This window comes from Leptonychotes weddellii, chromosome 6 (genome assembly GCF_054177405.1).
Source record: "Leptonychotes weddellii isolate Sample4059 chromosome 6, ASM5417740v2, whole genome shotgun sequence".
In the NCBI taxonomy this organism is placed as follows: domain Eukaryota; kingdom Metazoa; phylum Chordata; class Mammalia; order Carnivora; family Phocidae; genus Leptonychotes; species Leptonychotes weddellii.
In genome coordinates this window covers 92,085,426-92,108,659 of record NC_138374.1, presented here as the reverse complement: position 1 = coordinate 92,108,659, position 23,234 = coordinate 92,085,426, and the positions used below count along the sequence as shown (strand labels likewise).

Here is a 23,234-nt window from a genome sequence, read left to right as displayed (position 1 = left end):
TTGTGCAAGAAGGAAAGTAGGCTATTAATAAAACTTTTTTTTTTTTAATTGTAATGTTTGTGATGACTGAGCGTGGCTGGTGAGGGCAGACTGCCCGCGAGCCCAGGGGTGGGGGCTGACTCCCGCATTATCCCCGGCTCCGGCCACGGCACACCTCCAGTGATGAGAGGGACCAGGTTAAGAGCCTGTGACCTCTGAAACCCTGACACTGCTGTGTCTTCTCTGTTCCCAACTTTCAGGGCCTCCCTGGCACCCATTACAGCGAACCTATGATCAGCTTCAAAGCCCTCTGCAGTCCCACCAACCCTGCCTGTACCACCTTGTTCCCCCGCTCTTCCCCGGGGGGGTTTCTGTATGTGCTGGCCTCTCACCTGCACTCTTGCTCCCCCTTCTAGCCAGCTCACCCCAACTTCTCTTTTCCCACCCAACCGTCCAACCCTCCCTGTGACCAGGACATCCCATCCTCACAGGAGTCACCTCAGCCTCCGACTCCAGGGTGCAGGGGCCCCCCCTTCAGACCCAAGCCAGCATTGATCCCTCCCCCTCCTAATGGTGTGTGCACTTTGGCATTTTCTGCTATTTACTTTAGCCTTTAACTGCCTTTATTATTTTTGAAAATTATACTTGGAAGAGCATTTTCAGTTTATAAAAGAGCTATGCATATTATTGTTTGGCTTTCATAGCAAGCGAGGCTGCGGGGGGGATGAAGTCAGTGGGATTATTACCTTCCCAACTGTGAAGGGAGGGGCCCGCGGTTGGGGGTGGGCAGGGACTTGCACGGTCTCTGGTCCCTGACCTCTCCCAGGGTAGGAACCTCCATACACCTCTGTGCTCCCCCCAGCACCAAGTTGATCACATAGTAGTTACTTAACTAACATTTCTTGAAATGAAATCCATATGCAACTTCAGGAAAAGTAATTCAAATGGCAAATTTTATTGACGGCAACAGCTGCTGTAAGTTCTGTAGGCTGAACAATATGCCCGCAGCCTTGCTTTTATTATGGTGACCCCGTAAACAACCCAAGGGAGACTCGCACACATTCCATCCAAACCTCCCCACCCCCACCGGGGTCAATCCGAGGGCAGTCACAGATACAGGTACCATTCCCTCTGCTCCCACCAAGCAGCCAGGGCCCCAGGGCCTCCTGGCAAAGGATGGAATGTGCTTGTCAGAACTTGCTCAGCAGGGCGGACATGCTCAGCCAGCCCTTGAAAACCAGGGGTCATTTGGGCAGAAAGGGGATCCCGGTTGCCCAGCACCAGTGCACAGCCAGGTGAAAGAGCCGCCCGGGTGCGAGTGGGGTGGGTGAGGGTCCATCCATCCAGGGTGGCGTGGAGGTGGGAAGACCTCCCAGCATGGGAGCCAATGTCCCAAGAATTTCAGGCCACTTTGACTACCTGGCAGAATTGAGGTGTGGTGTTTTTTGCTATGTCCCAACATCTGCCTGGAATGATACCGATTATGACTGTAAATATTTGTACAGTTCCCAACAGCCTAGGAGCACGCTCACATACATTGTCTGTTTTGACCTAAGGACTCTGTGAGGCAGGTGATGACTATTAGCTATTTGTTTCCTTCAGAAGGTATGTTCATGCGATCAAACCTTCAGTACCAGAGGAATGAGAGAAAAGGCACTCTTCCAGCCTGTCCCCAGTGTCCTTCCATCGAGGCAACACATATTATCATTTTCTTGAGTATTTGTCTGGATTTTCCCCCATTTTAGAGATGGAGAAACTGAGGCCCAAAGTGACTGAATTACCTCCCAAGGATGCACACTAAGTCACAAGTGGGAATTTGAGCTGACTTCTCCTCCCACAGTCTATGAGCTTCCCCTCCACTCACCGCTCTCAGCCTGTCTTTCTGCCAAGAATTCAGCTCCTATGAAAACCTACAGGAGCATAAACAAATAAAACCAGACAAAAGTCAAAGCCCAGTCCCTTCTTACCAGCAGAGACAGGACCACACCCTCAGGCCCTTTGCTGTATCAAAGTGTTTCCACACAATGTCCTACTTCTTCAAGACCCTGATACTGAGTTGGTCTGAGTTAAAAAAAAAAAAAAAAAAATGTATTCTGGGCTGCTTATGGGAGATAAAGCTTAAAAGCTGGTGCAGAGCCTGAAAGCAGCCCAGCCCCCGGGCCACCCATGGAGAGCTCAGCTCCACGGCCTCGCCCACCATCCCTGCACTTCCAGACGCCCCATGTGTTTTCTAGGGGGTCTTCCTGAAAGCTCTGAGGTCTCCAGGCAAGGGTGGAGCAGAGGTGGTGGGTGGGGAGGAGCAAGAAGGGGGGTTGAGGGAAGAGGGATGTGTGTGTGTGTGTGTGTGTGTGTGTGTGTGTATAGTAGTAGCCACGCCTCCCTGCCCCTCGGACAATCCCCAGCTTAAGCAGTTTCTTGGACCCTTACTCCCAAATCGCATGTTTGCAGTACCTGTAGCCTCCTTTGGGAAGGGCATTCCAGGGGCCAAGAGGAAGACATTTGGGGGCGAGGGCAGGCAAACGGAGAAGATTAGGGGTGGGGTGAAGCCACCGTCAGTTCCAGAATTTCTCTATAACAGGAGTTTAGGAATAACAATCTATCTGCACAAAAACACCTAAGCCGCATTTGATGAGACCGAAACAATGTCAACTGTGTCAAAAGAAGAGGGTGCTGTTTGCAGACTCCTATGTCCTCCGCATTCACCGACAATCAAAACTGTTTAAAAAAAAAAAAACCCACAGAACTCTCCATGTGACATTAGTGATGCAGATGAAAACCCATGCAGACAGGAAGTGAGGGTCCATCTTCCAGGAGCATGAACTCCTCTGCACACCCCGCCCTCCGGGCCGGAGCGTGTGGCCCAAAGCCTGGCGAGTCTGAAATATTCCACACTGTGCATTGCGCAGGGGTGAGTTATGATTGGAATGAGAGTATTTCTGCTTACTCCCTCTATGATTGGACTTTATGTTTCCAGCCTTAATATTATAGTAACGTTGCTTTTGGCTTGTAATTGCCCTGAACTTTTGTGAACATCAAATGGAAGGAGGAAATGGAAAAGAAAAGAAAATCATATCTGTATTGCTTTTAAGTTACATAATTGTATATTTTTGCCACCCCATTAGTTTTCAACTATTCCAGCCTGTAAAATTCTCTTCCACCACCACTAAGAAAAATAAATCAGCCAGTCATTCAGGTCTGGCTGCGAAGTGTGAGAACGCGAAGTTCTCTAGTATTAAAGAGAATGACGCAACTTTCAGTTTAAGGCCTATTTTTTAATGACCACCTGTGTGGGAGACCCCGATTCACACAAGCACTTGATTGTCTTCTTGCTTTTCCAAAATTCACTCTTTCCCTCCGAGAGGAGATGACGTTTGAGGACTTAAGTGTCCGTGGGCCGTCTCAGCCACAGAGAAGGCACCGCCCCTCTGCAAGGGCTCCTAACTTAAAGATGACCTCAGACCCCAAGCTCACACTTCCCAAAAATAAAACGGCACCTAGGCGCTTCACCACACCCACAGAAATTGGCTCCAAAATGTTTTACCAAATAGTTTTGAAAAGCGAAAATGAGAGCTGTTGTAAGCCAGGTAATTCACGGTAACCATGGCTACGCGTTTTATTAGCACTAATACCAGGATGTGGTCAGATCAGATATATACCGGCAGCGAACACGAATGTGACTGGTGTCAGTTTGTGTGCCCAGAAATTCTCCAAACTGGAAACCTAGCTCCTAATGACTGTGATTCATAGAGGACAGGGTGGGGGGTGGGGGTTTGGAGGGTGGAGGGCCGCATCCCTAAGCTTGGGGTTCTAATTTTAGCTTTAATTCAGCTCTCCAGCATAATCCTCTAACACCACTACCTTGCATTTCGATCGCAGTTTTCCCTTCTCAGTGATCTTTCGTGTCTTGCTGTTCTTCACAACAATCTTGAGAGAGATCTGGGACAGCCAATGGCCTTGTTCCTCACACGAGAAGAGGGCTGGGAAAGCTTGCCTGGTTTGCCTGAGGTCAGAGGGTTGGAGGACAACCGAACCGGGACTGGAACTGGATCCTCTGACTCCGAGCTTCATATTCTCTCTGCTGCACCCCTCTGCCAGCCTTTTGTATTGTGCTCGGGACATTTTGATCCACATTCATTCCTCTTGCAGACATCCTTCATCCTTATTATTTGTATGATTAGCCACAGATCAAGATCAGTCAAAGTGGAGGTTAGGGCTGGAGAGTACAGCTTGCCTTTTGCTTTTCGTCCTCATTTCTCCTTTCTAGCCCCCGGCCTTGCTCTCCCCGACATAAATTACAGCGCAAAGAATAGGGAATGTAGTCCCTTACTCCCCACGGCGTTTGTAACCCGGAGACTGCAGGCTTTCAATGTGTGCAGGTGCAAGGTAGGGGATAGGACTGGGTGAGGTTAGCAGGGTGGGACAGGGTGTCAGATGAGGGTTAAGGAGGGAACACAGGCCCTTTAAAGCCCCAGCAGACTGTGGCTAGGTAGGAGTTTAGGTTGGTGGCCAAATTTGGGGGCTAGCTAAAAGTTGATAATTTTACATGAAGTTAGAGGAGAGAAAAAATAAAGTAGTAAAATAAAATAGAATAAAAGTGCCTATGGGTTGGATATAGCTCTTGGACCGCCCATGGGCACTCACAGGGATTTTATGCCTTTGGGTCCCCGATACCTGCTGTCATATGTGATATTGTATTTCTCTTCTTACATTTTTGGTCCTATTAAAATGGGAGCTCCTTGAGGTCACAGAGGACACCTTCATCAGTCAAGAGTGTATCCCTAGGGTGTGGTACATGTGGCAGGCTTTCAGATGTCTGATGGGTGATGGATGTGGTCAACACCCCACATCATCTGAGAAGAGAAGGTCCAGAGATGGAGTCGTCAGCTTCCTGAGCGTGGCCGCTATGTAGCGAGCATAGAGGTCACGGCAGGATCCTCGAACTCAGATCAGACCAGAGTCAAACCTCTTCTGACTTTAGTAGTTCTGCAGCCTCAGGCAAATTACTTAATCGCTGATAGACTCAGTTTACTCCTCTGTGTAATGGGGATAAAAAAGACCACCTTCCGAGCTGTTGAACGAGGCCACGTTTATAAAGCCTTGACTACACACGCAGAGTTTCGGTGCTTAGAATGCAACAAATGGTGACTTTTTGATTGGGCAGATTATTCCCTGTGTCTGTGAAAGGTGATAAGACATTTTGCCAACCCTCTGTTTCGAGGCTTTGGCCTCCTGAAGTATCTGTGTCAAAAGAGGCCAAAGAAAACAAGTGAGCATTCTAGCTGAACGGAGAGGAGAAAGTTGATCGTAGCGGACAAAACAAGGCACCCCTGAGAAACTAGATCCTGGAGGTCAGAAGGGCTGAAAGAAGGAGATGCAGCTGGAAAAGAACAGAAATTAAGTTAGCGAGAAAGCAGGAGGAAGGCAAACGCATCTGCCCTGATTCCTTAGGAGTTGGCTAACTCACTTCTTAAACCAGTTGGGGGAAAAATTGATAAAACTCTGGTTAGAACAGGGGCACCTTGTTGGTTTAGTCGGTTAAGCATCTGCCTTCAGCCCAGGTCATGATCCCAGGATCCTGGGATCGAGCCCCGCATCAGGCTCCCTGCTCATCAGGGAGCCTGCTTCTCCCTCTGCCTCTGCTGCGCTCTCTCTCTCCCTCTCTCTCTCCCCCTCTCTCTCTCTCTCTCTCTCTCGCTTTCTCAAATAAATAAATAAAATCTTTAAGGTGCCCGCTGTGTGAAATGCACTTAGGTTACATGCTTGGTGCACATCATCTCTTATTGCTCCCAGCAAGGCATTCATTCACTCATTCGCTCATTCATCCCCCCACAAGTACTACTTGCCAACCCACTTTCAACCAGGCACTGTGCTAGGTATTGAGGAGAAAATGATGTGGCACAGTGGATAAAAAACGCCTAACCCTCTGAGAAATGTGCTAATATCTCTGTCTACAGAAGAGAAATTCTAAACTCAAAATGCTTAAGTGAATGCTGCCCAGACTCCACAACAGTGAGCAGAGGAGGCCAAGTTCTTCCCTGGACGTTTTCTAGTTTAGGGGTAGGAAAATCGGAAAATTTCCTTGTGATCTCAAGGCCGTAAATAAGAGGAATTTGTCCACCTGCTAACAGGCTGCAGATATGATATTCAATCACATTTAGGACTGTTGGAATTTTCAGAGAATCAGAGAGACAGGATGTCTAATCCTAAGGGGTGACTGAAAGAGACTAATTATGAGTGTACAACACGGACCCTTCGGAGGCAATGTAATTAAAAATGAGAAGAGAGAAAAAGAAGGAAAGAGGGAAGAGAAAGAGCAAAGGGGAATAAAGGGGCTAGCGATTCCAGGCATTCTGTCACAGAAAGCCAGAGAAAGCCCAAATGAAAACCTTTTTAAACTCTTTTCATTGTTCTTAAATTATTTTCTAATTATTTCCCTGGGATCATCTTTGAGTAGAGTGAGGATGTCTTCTACCTCCCCTCTATTTCCTGGCATAGCTTAATTAATACTTGATTGATTGAAAGATTGACTCACTTGAACCTGGAGTGAAGTGGAGCTTTTTAGTTTTCTTTTCTGCTGAACCTGAAATAGAGCATATAGTAATTAGGAAACGATCCCTTGTTATCAGAAAGTCCCAGCTACAATGAGCTCTTTGTAACTGAGCAAAAGGAAGGTAGGTGATAATATAGGAGCTGATAAAGCACACCCCCACTCCCTACTGCTTTCAGTGATATGGAATTTTCTTGATCATTATTTCTTCCTGAAAAGAGTGAGTTGGCTGGAGGATATGGCTGGACCATGGGCTAAATGGTGGGTCATTGTCATCCAAGTCTGGCCACAGATACGACTGATGGTCACGTTTCTGTACTCTTCATTGCCCCAGCTCTCTCTCCCTAATGACCTGGGCTGACTGAACAACATTTTTTCGAGATCTCTTTTCCTTCAGGACCCTTGGGTTAGCTGGCACAACTTCATTCATTGATCCAGCTACATGCCAGACTCTGGGCATCCAAACAGAACGAGACAGGCCAGGGCCGTGTTCTCATGGAGCTCAGCTCCAGTGCAGGAAGGCAGTCAATACACGTGTAAACTGAAGTTACCAGACCATTATATTCAAATGGGAAATTTAGGGGCAGAAAACACCACAAAGGTGGGTAAGATGGGATGAGCGGGGAGGGGTTGGGTTTCTTAGTTAAAAATGCCTCTTGGTAAGGTTCCGTGTGAGTGGGAATGCATTTGAGCCGAGCCCTGTTATGTAGTGGTCAGTCACACCAAGATCTGAGAATAAACGTACCAAAGGGACAAACAAGGTCCCGAGGGGGTGGACAGTCCTGAAGTCAGGTGTGTCTAGGACACGGTGAGTGAGAAAGGGGTACAAGATGAGATTAAAGGAGGCAGGGCCAGACGAAGGAGGTCATTTGTGGGATCTGTTAAGGGCTTAGACTTCGCTCTACAGGCCTTGGGAAACCATGGGGGAGTGGTGGTGAGTGGGGGTATAGGGGAAGGGGCAACATCACCTGGCTTGTGGGGGAGAACAGCCTATAGAGAGGGAAGCAGGGAAGCAGATCCTGGGTAAGAAGCTATCTCAGTAATCTGGGTGAGAGGTGATGGTGACCTAGCCTTGGAATGGAGAGACCCGAGTGGATTGGGGATCTATTTTGGAGACAGAGCTGATAGAACCCACTGATGAGGTGGGAGTAGGGGTGAAGCAAAAGGGAGCTCTTAATTTCCTGGGGCTACCATAGCCAAGCACAAGCTGGGTGCCTAAAGAGCAGAAATGTATCTGTCTCTCCCCCCTCTCATGTACTCTCTCTCATTCTCGCTCTCTCAAATAAATAAATAAATCTTAAAAAAAAAAAAAAAAAGAAATGTAGCTGTCTCACATTGTTCTGGAGGCTAGAAATCTGAAATCAAGAGGTTGGCAAGGTCAGTTGCTTCTGAAGGCCATGAAGGAAGGACCTGTTCCAGGCCTCTCTCCTTGGCTTTTAAATGGCCATCTTCTCTCTCTGTCTCTTCCCATGGTCTTCCCTCTGTGCACATCTATCTCAATGTCCAAACTTCCCCTTTCTATGAAGGACATCAGTCATATTAGATTCTGGGCCCACTTCACTCCAGCATGACCTTGTCTTAACTAATCACATCTGCAACAGTGCTGTGTCCAAGTAAGGTCACATCCTGAGGTACTAGGGGTTAGGACTTCAACCTAAAAATGCGGGGGAGGTGACACCATTCCACCCTTAACTGGGGAAACCAAGGATACAGTCAGTCTTCTGCTTAGTCTGAGCATTGTAAGAAATCATCCATTCATCAACTATGTATTAGCAACTATTGTGTGACAGACGTTGAATGAGGGTGTCAGGTTCAACAGATGAGTAAGAATCACTGCCGTGTAGGAGCTTGCAGCCGAGTGTGCGAGAAACAAGTCAACAAGTCCTATGTATATTAGTATATGTATATAAAATATTAATCTATATGACTTTGTACTTTTCTGTATTCTTATCATTTGTCAGAGAAAACAAATCATTGTAATACCGTAAGATAAGGACTGTGGGAGGTTATTGGCTCTATGAGAGCTCAGAAGAGGAAGAAATCGATGTGGGGGAGCTTGGGCCTGGGGGGCTGGGAGTCCCAGAAGACCTCTCAGAGGATGATGAGGGACAGTGTTCTCCCATGAATGGGCCGAGGGAAGAAGGTGAGAAGACATTCCAGGCAGATAGAACAGCATGTGCAACAGCATGACAAAGGGAGAGAGCAGGAACATTCCGGAGAATTCTGGAAGATGTGGTCATAAAGGCAGTGCTGGTGGGAGATGAGGCTGGGATGATAGGAGGGACGAACTCATGAGTGATATGTCCTCCTTGCTAAGGAGTTGTGACTATCAGGTAAGTGATGAAGAGCTGAAGAGGGGCTGAGCAGGGGGATGTGACCACTTGCAGACTTTAGAAAGATGAATGGGAGGAAGGAGGAACTAGGAACCAGTTTGAGGGCTCAGACAAATGTGAGCCAATGGGGACAAAAAAAAAGGGCCTCTGTCCTACCCAGGCCCCTTTCTTTGCCTCTCCTTCCACCCTCTGCCCTCTGTACTCACGGCCAGAGCTGCCCAAGTTAAACCACGCTTCACCTTGGGGGCTCACAGGCTCCCGGGCCCCGGCCACCTCCTCTCCTAGGGTCAGCCGAGCTTTTCCCCCTTCAGAGTCTTCACCCTGCTGTCTTGCCCCCTAGAAGGCCCTTCCCTAAGCTCTGCACACAACTAGATCCTCGCCATTCCTTGGACCTCCATTCAAAGTCATCTCCACACAGGCCAGGCCAGTTAATTCCTTAGAGCACTAACAACATATCTTGGTTTATTTGTTTGTACCCTTGTTTGTTATCTACCTTCTCCCAGTAAGTAGCTTGACCACATCTGTGTTATGCGTGACTGTGTCCGCAGTACCTAGGACAGGAATGACTCGTGCTGGGATTTCGTTAAGACACTGGCAGAAGGAAAGAAAGAGGGAGTGAGGAGAGGAAGGACGGTGTGGTGTGGGGGTGAGGGAGGAGGCTTGTGCCCCACTCTGCCCAGTGAGGTGGGATCTGTGGAGAAAGGGCAAATAGCCTGTATCCAAATCCTCATAATGCTGCTTCCCACTGATACCTGTACATATGTTAATTCTGAAATGGTTGCTTTGAAAAAGAATGACAAGTGGAATAATTTAGAAAGAATCTCCTTACTACAGGAAAACTAGAGAAAAGAGGGGGGAAAAATGCCTTTTAAAGGAGACCTATATAGTCAAAGTCATGACTTCAGAACCATCCCAATTCTAAAATGGCAAACAAAATCATTATGAGCTCAGGAGCTGAGGGATGTTTCTTCGGGCCAGCCTGTTTGTTTGGGGCCAGATAATAAGGGCTCACATGTATGGCCAGGCTCGGGTCTGAGAAGCTCTACACATACTGACTCACTTAGTTTTCACAACCTCCTACTATTATCAAGTCCCATTTAACAGATGAGAAAACTGAGCCCCAGGGAGAGAGGTGAAGTGACCTGCCCAGTGTGATGTAGTCAGTGAGTAGCAGAGCTGGGATTCCAATACAGGGTATTTGGTCCCAGACCCAGCACTCTGAAGCACTTGCCTAAACCCCTTTCAGGTCGGAGCTGCAAACTCTAGGAGAGTTGTCGACCTCATTGTATATGTGTTATAATCATTACCAACAGTACCTTTTTGTCACTTGTATTAGTTAGGATGGGCTAACTGCTTTAGCAAATAATCCTCAAAATCAGTGGTTTTACCCACCAAAGGCTTATTTCTCACTCACGCCTGTTCACTGTGGTCTGTAGGGGTATCCTGCTAGCAGTCATTCAGGAACACCTTCTTCTCGGCCAACCCTGGGAGCCTTGGAGTCCTCCACTTGGCCCTCAGCGTCTGGCCAGCAGTGAGCAAGCGGAGCGAACATGGAAGATCTTGGGACAGATTTCGGGAGCCAGGCCCACATTCCTGTGGACAGAACTTAGTCATATGGCCCCACAAAGATTTAAGGGGACTGAGAAAGGTAGTCTAGCCTATGCCCAGGATGAGGATACTGTGGGCATCTTGCCAAGAGCTGGCTCAATGCTTTATTTTTAAAGACTTTTATAAGGGTTACCTTGGTAGAAGGGGGTGCTGGGAGTCAGAAGACATTGGTTCTGGCCCTGACCCCAGCAACTGTCAGCTGTGTGACCTCCAGCAAATAATAACCTCTTTTGGTCCCAGATTCCTTATCAATAAAGTGAGGGTACCCACCAAATGACCCATATCTGGATTCTTCCAATTCAGAATGTCTATATGATAATGCATCGTTTTCTTATTTTTAATAATCACGGTGCCTTAATCATTTTTATATTGATGACCTCTGTGTGCCTTTGTTCAAAATTGCAACCATAATTATAACATTGATTCTGAGGGAAAATCCTATCTATTTTCTTCTAATACTCAATATCCAGTTACACACCACAAATGTATACACTGGGGGAGGAAAAGAGCCTCCAACTTTGCCTCAGAACTAGTTACTTGAAGCAATTAATTACACTGGGGAAAATACAGATATCTATTTCATCATGCCTGGAACCACATTTAAGTTATAAACACAGTACTCCACAAGCAGATTACTGCTGTGATTTGGCCATTTTTGTACAAAACAGTACTTACGTCTATTAGAGGGCATCTGAGCATGCCACGTGAGCAAGGTGAGAACCATCAAGAAAATATATATCCAGAACAGCAGAGTTAATGACTACTGACTGAGATTCCTCTCCGTGCCCCCCCTGCCAGAACACCTTGATCTCTGAAGCGCATGACGTTTTTTGCAAAAAAAGGATTTTGCAAGGCCTGCAGGGGCAAGGTTTGGGCCGGCAGGGTTGGAGAGGCCTGGGGCTGAATAAGATGCTCCAAACCTCCAGGAGAAAGGGCAGGGAGTCAGGTAGAGACTGATGAGATTCCTCGCCTAGAAAAAATAAAATATGCCAGACTCGGAGACCTGAGCAGGGACCAGGGCTGGAAGAGGAAGAGCAGAGCACAGCCCAGGGACACCTCCTCATGCCCCTCTGCCCAAGAACATCCTCTGGAGAACACCCAAGTCTGGCCACTTGTCCCACCCTCCGCCCCCACCTTCACCCTCACCCCTGCTGCCATTTCCCCTGAACAACTGTAATCCTGCTTCCCACTCTTGCCCCCACCAACCTGTCCTCTCTCACCTCCGTGACACTGTTCTTTACAGAACACAGATCGATTATGTCCCCTTGTTGCTTATGGCTCCTGCAGCCCACACTGGCCATTAACAGGGCTTACAAGCCCTAGGGGGGTGGGGCCGCCTGCCTCGTGGGCCTCACATCACCCCACTGTCACCCCCACTCACTGCCACTGAGTTCAACCACACTGCCTTCACATCCTTTTCAGAAGAAGCAGTGGGTCCAACCGTTCGTCTAAGAAAAAGCACAAAACACACATTTCCCTGTGTTTCTAGACTTTTGGGGGACACTTTATAATGTATTAGCAACTGATCTCATTGCTTTCAATTTAGAGGCACTTCAGCTGAAAAGGTATCTGAGCGTTGACGAATTTCAAGCAAATAATTTCAAGCAAATTACTTGAAAATGCTTTAAATAAGTTTATTCTATGTTTCGAGACTTTTCAGGCGCCCTGACCATGTCTTCATTTTTGTAATTGACCACGTTTTTGTAATTCAGATCTCAGTTAAGTCATCCCCACCCAGAGCCTGCCCCCACCTCCATGGTGGGCATTACTCAGTAGCATCACTTCCGTCAGGCTTTCCATATTATAATTTCACACCTGTCTGTGGGATTCTCTGATGAGTCTGCTTCCCACACTAGACTTGGAGCACCAAAAGGACTGGGACCTGGTCTGCTTGTTCCTGGATACCCAGGACCCGACACCGTTCCCAGACTGTAAGACGTGCTCCACAAAAAGTCACTGAAGGAGTGACTGAACAGACACCTGTCCTGATTATAATTTCCTTTTCATTTCTTTCCTGTGACTCTCTCCAGGCCAAACTGCTTACTCTTTCCCCTAGTCTATTCTCATGTCCCTTTACACAGAACTTGACCACAGGACTCATCACACTATACTTCTGCTTTTTTTTTTTTTCCTCTCCTCTTCGCTCAACTGGAAAGTGCTCAGGGCTGGTGACATCATGGGTGTTCAGTGCATGTTTGCTGCATTGAATTGTGACCTCCAGGACAGTAGTCTTGGCCCAGATGCCCTGACTACACAAGAGCGAGAAGTAATGCCATCATGCTGCAGGGCACGAAGACAGACCTCTTCCCCACCTCCCCTCACCCATGAGCCATTCCCTCATTCAACACAAGGCTCCTATGCTTATTCAACAACTTGCTCATACCACGGTTTTTATACCTGACAATTGTCCAGAAACACTTGGGCTGTTTTTTACAAACATAAATTCCAGAGCCCACCCTAGACCTACTGCATCAGGGTCTCCAGGAGCGGGGCTCAGGAATCTGAATTTAACTAACTCCCTAGGTGACTTTTAGCAGCCAGCCTGGCCAGAAGTCCATCCTTGGGTGAAGGGATAAAGCAGCAGAGTGATAACCACAGCGTAAGAGAAAACTCAATGAAATCATTTGAGGAAAGGCCAAGGGAGGTCTCTGCTGCCAACTTTCAATTGTAAGATGCTGCCCCACCCCCACCCCCCACCGCCACCCATGCATAGCCTGGAGCCTGCAGCTGCAGCAGAGGAGTCTGAAGGGTCAAAGGGAGACCTGAACCTCCCACCTCAGCCCACCCCCCATTAGAAGGCAAAAGATTTAGACCATGTGGAGGTCACTGTGGAGTTGCTCTTAGGGATTTTAACTGGGTACCATCATGATCTTTATCATTAGCCTTTCTAGAAAGCATTTACTATCCCACAGACTCTACTCTACAGCTTTACATGTATTATTTCATCAAATAAACAGGAACAAAGAGAGACAATGCAAAGTAGCATGCCCCGCCCCCTGCCTGGGGGCTCCAGAAGGAAAACCAGTCCAAGGGCCAGCCTGGCCAACTCCTGCCAACTCTGGAGCAGCTCTTGGCTCTCAGGGCTGGATCAGACCTCTCTGGGGAAGGATGATCCATGCACACTTTCAGGGATTCCAAAGGCTGGGAGTGAGCCTAGGCCCACAGAGGGCTAAGTATTCTTCCCAGGCCTTACTTTATGAGCTCAACAATCCTCCAGACACCAACAGATGTCCCCAAGCAACTCTTCTCCATCCCTGTTGGACGCCAGAGTCTAGAATTACAGCCACAGACCCTCAGACCAGCCATAAGCAGCAAGGTTACCTGTGAAGTTCTTTTCATTTGAATGGGGTGGGGGCCCATGGTTCTTTGGTGGTGAGGATTGGGCTTGGAGGTAAGGGAGGGAGAAAGAAAGCTCAACGCTAGAATTAGTCCATTGTTATCTGGAGATAACTCACTATTTCATAGATTGTTTTATAGTATTTTACACTTTACAAAATGCATTAAGTATACTGAGCTCTTTTAATCCTCACAACATCATTAAGAGGGAAGCTCATTAGCTTCATTTTGTAGCTGAGGTTCGGTAACTCACCAAGGTTACACAGATTGGCCCAGGGCTCAAACCCAGGTCTTCTGGCTCTGCGATCATTATTACCAATCAACACCTTACATACGGACAGATTGAAGCCTCTTGGAAGAAAGAATGAATGAATGACTCTCTCCCCAGCGAGATACCACAGAGGATGTAAGGATGAGTCATTTCTGGTTTTAAGGAAACTGAAAGTAACATTTCCCCTCCTCTTTCTCCACACACCCTCCTCCATAACAACAATCAAACAATCAAGTTTGTTGGCACCTATTGTCGGTTTTGGAAGAACAGACTAATTATCTTTCAAACAGTGTCAGCAATACTTGAGATCCAGCAAAATGATGGGGTCTCCCAGAGAGCATTCCTAAGGCCCAAAGTGTGGCTCCTTTTACGAAACATTCTGTGGAAGCTCTAACTTTTAATTCCTACCACCAAGGAGATACTTGATTGTTTCCTGGAAATGCTAACAATGCGAGACTCATAAATACTAATGAAACAGTACAGATTAGCAGAGCTCAGCAAGTAACCTGGGGGGGCCTAGAAGAGAATTCTTAGATTAAAAAATATAAAGAATACTTTTTTAATTGAATTTTCCCCAGACTGGGCTCCCAAATGTTAATGAATACTCTCCTTGGCTATATGGAGAGTAGACTCAAATAAGTACCTTCAGGAATCCAAAAGTGAATTATTGACTTAGCTTTAGCTTGAAAAGAAATCTATTTATTCAAAGGCTATTTTAGGTGTCATGGGATAGACGAGTTTGAGACAAAGGTTGGGAGTGGTAGGAGGGCCTGGGACTCAAAACACATAATTCAAATGCATGCTTCTATTTCGGCCAACTAAGCAACCTAAGTTGAAATTTGCTTATTATATTTGTCTTTTACAACATGATCCCTCAATAATAATAACTCTCCTGGAAAATACAAGTCTTCGTGTCTTTGTCCTTCATCACTGAATCCTAACACCTAACACAGTGTGTGGCATGTATTAGGTGCTCAATAAATGTTCATTAAATGGATAAAGAGCTCTCTTAAAACATTTTCCAGGGCTGTTCCCACCCTGTTATCTTTTCTTGAAGGGCATCCTCCTATTACAAAGCCCCCAAATAAACACACACCCTACGGAGGCCCTCTCTACCCTGGCCACAACCTACAGTCCTCCTCTCTCACACTCTGAGCCCCAGACTCACCAGAAGGCACTCTGTTCTCCTGCCATGTTCTAAAAGTTTCTCTGCCTAGAATCTGTGCACATCCTTTTACCCATGTTTCTCTGTCAAGATCCGGCTCCTCTTTCCAGGTCCTCCTCAGATGGCTCTATCTTCATGAAAAAATGCCCTGATATTCTCCAAGGGCTCAAAGCCCTTCCTCTTTCTCCCTGGTTGAACCCAAAAGTGGGCCCCTGATGCATGTATGCTCCCTGCAGGGACCAGTGTGACATCTGGCAAGAAGAGTTTGTCAACAAATGTGGTGGTGGTATCTAATCTGAGTCATAGACATGCAGTACAAGGGGCATTTGGTCCCAGAAAAGTATACGTGTGGATCAAATTAGTGAAAACTACCCAGAGTCTTCCCTCAACAGAGCAGGACATTCCCTCCAGATGGGCCAAAAAACTCTGGGGCCAAACAAGGGCTGGAGTAAAAGCTAAGGTGATGGCAAAGCAAGAAGGAAAAGCCAGAGAGACAAGTGGGTGAGAAGGAGCAAGACCGTGGAGTGGACTTGATGGGGGAGGGGAGCAGTTAGAGGATGCTCAAGGGTGTGTTTTCTCAACAAAGAGGCTGTGGGCTTGATGGTGTGTGGGCAGATCCATGGCATGTGATATTCCCAGGGCCTCGAAGGGGCTCAGGCAGAGCCTCTGGCAAGGGGATGTGACTTCTCAGAACGTTTTTCTTTGTTGCATGTTGAGTTTAAGTTCAGGCAGTCATATGCTTTCTATAAACCTCCACTTGAGCAGGACTGGATTTTTATTGTATGTATCTTCATGCATTTGTGAAGTATCTGACAATGGGAAATAAATCACTCTGTCATCTTTTTCCACAACAGATTGGGATAAACATTGAAATCAATCCGGGGAATAGCCACATATTGTAAGATTCTATAAATCCTGGGCTACTTGCCAAAATGGGTTAATTCCACACAAAGGAATAGGAGGCTCAGAGCAACACCTGTGAGGAGCTCACCCCTCGGGGATTTGGAGCCAAACTTTCCAGAATCAGTAAGGCCAACTTTGCCAGTCACTTGCTGTGTAATCTCTGCCTCTGCCTGTTCACCTGCAAGATGAGGGAAATAACTGTACCTCCTCCATTAAGTTGTGATGAAATGAAATGAGTCAGTTGGGGAGAAGTGCCTAGAATGGTGACTGGGATCTCAGTGCCATTGCTTAGCGTTACTTCATTTTCATGGACCAGATGGCATGGGAGTAGGTACCAATTTATACAACTGAATGATTTGTATAGACAATGTGTGAGTCTAAATGCCAGCAGACTAGGACTGACTTCAGGTGGACTTTGGAAGGACACACAGGTGCACGGGACACTTACAGAGTGCTATCCAAGGAATCAGGCTTCTGAAGACAACCCCCAAGTATAACACACTACCCAAGAGGGGACACACATGTGTGTCCCAGTGCAGGACAACAGAATGAAGACTGGACTTCACGCTGATTGTGAACCCAGGTCCCCCAGCACTTTTCTCCATAGACAATGCACCATCCTGTTGCTCTCTTTAAAAAATATAAATCATATGAAAGTGATTAGAAAAGTAGCAAGTAAAATGCAAATATAAAGTAATGTCATCGTCCTGAACTCTGGGTGTTCGGTGCATCTCTGTGTGGCCTTAGACATATCACCTCCCCCATACTGGGTCTCAGATTCTTAGTCTTTAAGCGAGAGCATTGGTTGGGATGATCTCTAAAGTCTCCAGCCTGAAAATCGATAAGTCTTTGATCTTTGGGTCCCAGGCCATGTCTGTACCAGAAGGTCTTTTGAATTTCCTTGAAACATGCTGCCCTCCAAGTCTTTAGACACAAGAATCTATGGATTCCAGAACCAAAGGAGCCTGTTAAGACTTCATACTCAAGAGCTGAGGCCTAAGATGTATGTGGAGAGGTGAAGGGGGTACCAGTGGAAGAAGGGCCACTCTGTACAAGTGACCAGAACAGCCCAGGCTGTAAGTTGAGCTCGGGGTGGCTGTAGGGACCCCATCCCAGTTTCCAAACACCATTGCTGAGCAGCCTGCAAGGCTCCTTTTCCACTGCAAAGAACAGGAACAGGCAGAGAAAGAGACTTGGGAATATTTGGTTGAGGGACAGAAAGCAGGGATGAGGACAATGAGAGAGAGGATGGTAGAAACAGAGGGAACCAGCAAATGGTCTCCCACTGCAAAGCTCGGTGAGTCCTCTTTGGGCACAGGAGTGGGATGTAAGGAGGGAGGAGATGGAGCGGAGAAGAGAGCATGAAGGCAGGGGTGAGACAGGATGAGGACCACTGACCTCTTAGCCTGGTGGAGATCGAAGCCCCCTATGACAGGTAGCAAGATTTAGACATTTCACCTTGTGCTTAAGCTTTAGAAAGTACTGAAAATGGCAAGTTGTATTCATAGAAAGTCACATACAGCTCTCCCATGAGTAGTACGTGTTCGGTACCTATCAGGTGAGCTGCAGGGAGAAAAGATTGAGAACTGCTCTTGTAGAGGCACCAACCCCTACCCAGAACGCTGAATCCGCACTTGACTCATTTATCCAGCAAATGCTGAGCACTTGCTACATGCCGGGTCTGATACACTATTAATTCTTGTACACTAAGCCCTATATAGTGTGTATAAGAATTAGTTAATACCTACTTAAATGCATGCATTTATTTTGTTTATTGTGTTTCAATACCATTTCAGTGAACTCTGGAAATCTCCAATTCCCTCCCTTTCCCCGAGCCTAAAAAATATGATGTTGTTAAAAATCATAGACCATTCCCGCTGCATTTCTCTTGAATTGTCTGTTTTGCTCTCTTCAGCTGCTAACATTGGCATGCCCAAACCCAAAGCTGGAAGAGGAATAAGTTACAAGTGGACAAGGCTGCATCCTCTTGAGCCCAGGACTTGCTAGTGAGCTGAGAGTTTCCCTTGGCCCCAGTCTAGCAAAGCACCATGGAGAAAATCAGCTCCTTCTTCAGCCTCATTTGGGACACCATCTTGACCAAACACCAAGAGGGCCTCTTCAACACCATCTGCCTGGGCGTCCTCCTGGGGCTGCCCCTGCTGGTGGTCATCACCTTCCTCTTCATCTGTTGTCATTGCTGCTGGAGCCGGCCAGGCAAGAATGGCCAACAGCCAGAGCGAAACAAGGGGAAGAAGAGGAAGAAGAAGAAGAAGGCTGAAGAAGACCTCTGGATCTCTGCTCAACCCAAGCTTCTCCAGATGGAAAAGAGGCCATCACTGCCTGTCTAGTTAGGCAGGAAGCATAGGCGTCCTTCCTCGGGGGCTAAGCCACCTTCTAACTACACACAGGCTAGAGAGCAGCAATCCCTAAAGTGATGCGCTTATGTCCACAGAGGAACTAACCAAGGGACAAACCTCAGGCTGAGTGCCCCACCAGAGGACAGCCCAGGAAGAACACGGACAATTCTTGGGTACTGTCTTGGCAGCTATGTGTCCAGTAGCAATGCTCTTTGCCACAGACTCAGGCATGCCTTCCACCTATCTCTAGCAAGCTCCATATGCAAAAGCACAAAGAACGTTTGTCCATACATCTTGACATGTCTCCCAAATGCACACACATGCACACACATATACACACACACATTCAGGCAACGGGTACCTGGACAAATATATTCTGTTCATCAAATGGCCATTGAATATCTACTTTGTGCAAGTACATTATCTGCTCTCCCAAAAATGTCTCATAGGAAGGCCCGGCCAGATTCTAGCACACATGAACAATTATATAACCAGGCAAGGTACCTCTGCACTGTCTACCCATCTACCACTCAGGTTAGAGATATGTGCTTTCTTGTTCCTATCCCTCCATAACGTTTTACTGGAAATCCTCATATTTGGACATTCCAGCAACCTGGTACAGTTCCCATCCCTGTATATTGATACAGACACACAAAGTTCCCATGTTTCTCATCTGGGAGGCAAAGTTTAAAGTGGGAAGGATCAAAATTCATTGAAAGCACCATCTTGCAACTCATGACAAGGTCCCCATTTCCACTGATAGGTATCTAATGTTGTCTAAGACCTCTCTTTGAGACGCTACCCCCAGAACCACTCAACAAGGTGCCCTTCTCCAAGCACAAACAAACAGCTCTTGGAAGTGACTTCTAGAATTATCTGGAAACCAGGCATACTCCATCCACTTCAGTGAACTGCAGTTGTGGACTGGGCAGTGTCTGTTTTACAGATAGGAAAGGGATGTTACACCTGAGCTAGGGATCTCCTGTGTAACCAAAGCTTTTCAGCAGGGAAGGAATTAAGACAATTTCTGGTACAGTCTCCCAGAAGGCACACTGGAAACACTTTCATAAGGTTGTAATAGCTGCATGGTATGCTGCAGATGGGATACAGAAGTTATAGAGCGTAAACGAAAGTAGAAGGAAGCTATATAGAGGTTTAGTCATATTTATCTCGAAGCTCAGGCAAGTGCCTTGCACACAGTAGGTACTTAGAACTGTCTGTGGTTGCTGTTGGGTATGCAATGATGTTAAGGGTAAATGTGTAATACCTCGCTGATCCCCCCAAGTGACCTTCTTTCCTGAGCCCACTAATTGCTGCAAAGGATGGAAGGTGGGCATTGAATGCTCCCCAGAGGCTGCATGCAGAACCAACAGTCAGGTTGACGTGGGTGCCCTGAGACCCATGATGACAGGTAGACTAGGTCCACAGGTAGTTGAGGAGAGTGTCTCCCCAGCAGGCTGAGGTTGGAGGCCGAGTTAATCCATTTACATGATGAACTGGTTGGTATTTTGATTGTATTGTGACCATATTACAAAGATGGAGACTTCCCAAATTGAGAGAAGGTTGTGCTCTGAAAGGTCACTTGCACATCTGCTGGGTAGCTCTCTTGAAATATTTCCCCACAAAAGCTGTTCTAAATGGCAGTAAAATTGCAATTTAATTAACAATGTAGCTAAACTTTGATAGCTGTTCTGCAAGATTGTGTTCATGGACAAATGTAGGCTGTTCACTCTGCTAGGCTGGCTGGTGCTCACATGCCATGCAGGAAGACTCCAGGCTTGAGGAAGGCAGGCATCTGGTGGTGACCACTGCACCAGGGTCTTCTAACGGGCCGTCCTGTGGGTCATAATTCAGGCCTTCATGTATTTTAGAACCAGTCACACCCACCTTCTCATACCAAGGGGCCCCAAATGCCCTGGGCACTCAGACCCCCTACTCCTTAACCCCTTTGAGCAGAGAAAGAAGCACTTTCTGCTTCTCTGTCCCCTTGTACATGGACAGCCTGTCAGGGAGCATCTAGCTGTCCCCTTCCCGTCACAGGATGACCGCTCATCACCCCACACCAAATGCACGTGCCTCCCCACGCCAGCCACTGCCCACTAGGACCAGCTACCCTTCCTGCCTCCAATTCTCAAGCCCCCTAAGATGGATGACTTGGGGAGACGCAGAGCTGATGGCTGAGGCTGGGTGTCAGATGTGATCTAGGAGAGAGGATCACTCAGATCAGGGACCACACAAGTAACACGGTTGCCATGGCAACTGGCTGCTAGTTTGAATTAAGACGGCAGTCGGTTGTCATTGCCATGACAAGGCCTCTGTCTCCAGGGGCACTGCCCTGCTGTCTCCTAATCAAATGGACCTGAACTACCTCCGGGCACGAAACACCCAGAAACTCACTTCTCTGTTGCTTAGGACTCAGGAGACCCAGATGCTGAGCGAGGCTTATGTTTTCTCCTCCCCAGCCTCCCCTGACAACCTCCACCAGGGTCTCTCCAACACTGCCCGGGGTGCCCTAGGCCCTCAAACTTCTGTTTAATACCTGGATCCGTGCGAGGGCCCCAAGGCAATCATCCCAGAGCCATTCCCTGTTCTCCCCACTCATCTTCGTCTTTCTCTCCCGTGTTTTCTTCTCTTATTCCTGTTTCTCCCAGCACCACCATCCCAGGTCCGGCCCTTTCTTTATTCCTCTTCACTTTTACTCCTTCTCCCCAGCCTCTGCCCCAGAACTGCCACCGGCAGCCAGGGGTGCCTCGGGACCGGAGCCTGCTTGGCCCATCTTGGAGAGTTTAAGCTAATGGAGGCAAAAAGATAGATAAAGAACAGGTTTCCTAAACCAGCACAGGTTTGGGGAGGAGCCCCCAGGCCAAGATCGGAACAGCTCCTGCCAAACTCGGCCACCACCATCAGAGGAGGCCTTCCTCCCTCTGCTCAATGTATTTGCTTTTTTATTTCTTGGGGGAGGGGAAAATGTAGAAAAAGGGCAGTCACCTTTTGGAAAAGAGTATAAATGGTCCAAGCTGTATAGTATTTGTCAGTATTTTTTTTTCTAGAAAATTCAAACACGTGCAAAAGAAAAATTTATTTAAATAAAAGACTTTGAAAATAAAAGGCCATGCCTGGTTTCCTTACCTGTTGTCATCAGTTACTTTCTTGACATCCAATATTGCCCTCTCCCAGACATCACTCAGAAATGACAAAGGCAGCGACTCCCACTAGGACACAAAAGACCCAGCTGTCCTGCGGCTCTGCCTTCCCCCTGACAGAGTTATAGCTCAAAGGACCAAGACCAGGCTCTCGCATCCCTGCCTGCAGAGCAGACACCTCAGAGACCAGGCACCTGAGAGGCGCCAGCTGCAGGAAAAACACTGATTGATGCTCTCTGGTGACTCTTAGCGTTCCCTTCAATGAGGTCAATCAAGGTCTTCTTAAAGGACAAAGAGGAAAATAGCAAAAACCAAGTAAAAAATAGACCTCTAAGTTAAATCCAGTGTTGGGAAAGGGGGAGATCCAAAGTCTCTATAGTAGCTGCTGGGGAGATAGATACATACATAGTTAGATGCACAGATAGATACATACATAGATACCTACGTTCATAGTTAGAGACATAGGTACTTAGATACCTAGATAGCCAGCCAGACAGGAAGACACACATATGTATGTATAAATGTCCATCTTTTTTTCAAGGGGACCACACCTTTGCACTGGTTGTGAAATGGGATGATGTCGATGCTCCGAAGTCCTCCCTTGATGATGCTAAGCCAGCCATTAAGCAGAAGCCCTCTAGAGCAGTGCTGTCCAATAGAAGTAGAGAAGATGGAAATGTTCTCTGTCTACACTGTCCAATATGGTGCCATTCGCTACATGTAGCTATTTAAATTAATTAAAATTAAATAAAATTAAAGGTCCAGTAGCTGAGTTATACCAGCCATAGTTCAAGTGCCCAACAGCTATGCGTGCCTAGCAGCTACTAGATGCTTGGTGGGGACAAGGGTGGCAGAGTGGTCAAACAGGCTGACAAAACTCTGTGTTCATTACATTTCAGTTAAGGCTTAGGGAGACAGATCTACGGCACCGGCGCCCCCTATGTCCTCTTTCCCCCAAGGCAGGCTGACATTCCTGTAGTTTTAGTTGATTCCTAGGCTCCCTTCCCCATTGCCACACACTCCGCAACAGCCCAAGGAGACAGTCTTTATTCAGCTCTCTGTTCTTTCCTCCAGGACTTCCAAAACTTTCCAGGATAGAGCAGAGACTGTTGCCCAGAAACCACAGGTAGGGAACAGGTGCAGCATACCTGAGAGGATGCCAGGGCTAAACACCACCAGCCCCACCTGCCCAGGCTCAGCCTTGCCCGCAGTGCTGAGCATATGGATCTGGACAATGCTTTGAGCGCTCTCAACTCACCAGAACTCTCTGTGCTGGCCCCTTGCCCTTTGATTTTAGCATTTTTCCCAAATTCAAAGTCACAGGATTACAGGACTAGAAAAAAAAAAAAGAGTTCCTTCAATACAGCTGTCTGTCCCCATCATGGGGACAAATACCTGTGATCCTCCATTCGGGAATGGTCATGCATGCATGTATCTAACTCCCTCTTTGAGATTACTTATTCCATTACCATTTTTGGCTCTTTACTAGATGCCAGCGACACAGAGTGGTCCTGGAGGGGCTCACAGCCTGGCTGGGGGTGGGGAGAGGCAGACAAGCTAATCGATCATTACAGCTCAATGTGGTCACTGCT

General features: G+C 47.3%; 1 protein-coding gene across 2 annotated transcripts in view; it reads left to right on the top strand.

Annotated features, from left to right (window-relative positions):
• KIAA0040 (KIAA0040 ortholog) overlaps window positions 1–21,607 on the top strand; it is a 35,374-nt gene extending 13,767 nt beyond the window's left edge. For both annotated transcript variants that reach the window (XM_006733058.3, XM_031027898.2), the window contains one exon: window positions 18,058–21,607. In XM_006733058.3, the coding sequence (XP_006733121.1) occupies window positions 18,191–18,490 (300 nt within the window). In that variant the 5' untranslated portion in view covers window positions 18,058–18,190 and the 3' untranslated portion in view covers window positions 18,491–21,607. The remainder of the gene's footprint in view (window positions 1–18,057) is intronic.
• The last annotated feature ends 1,627 nt before the right edge of the window (window positions 21,608–23,234 follow it).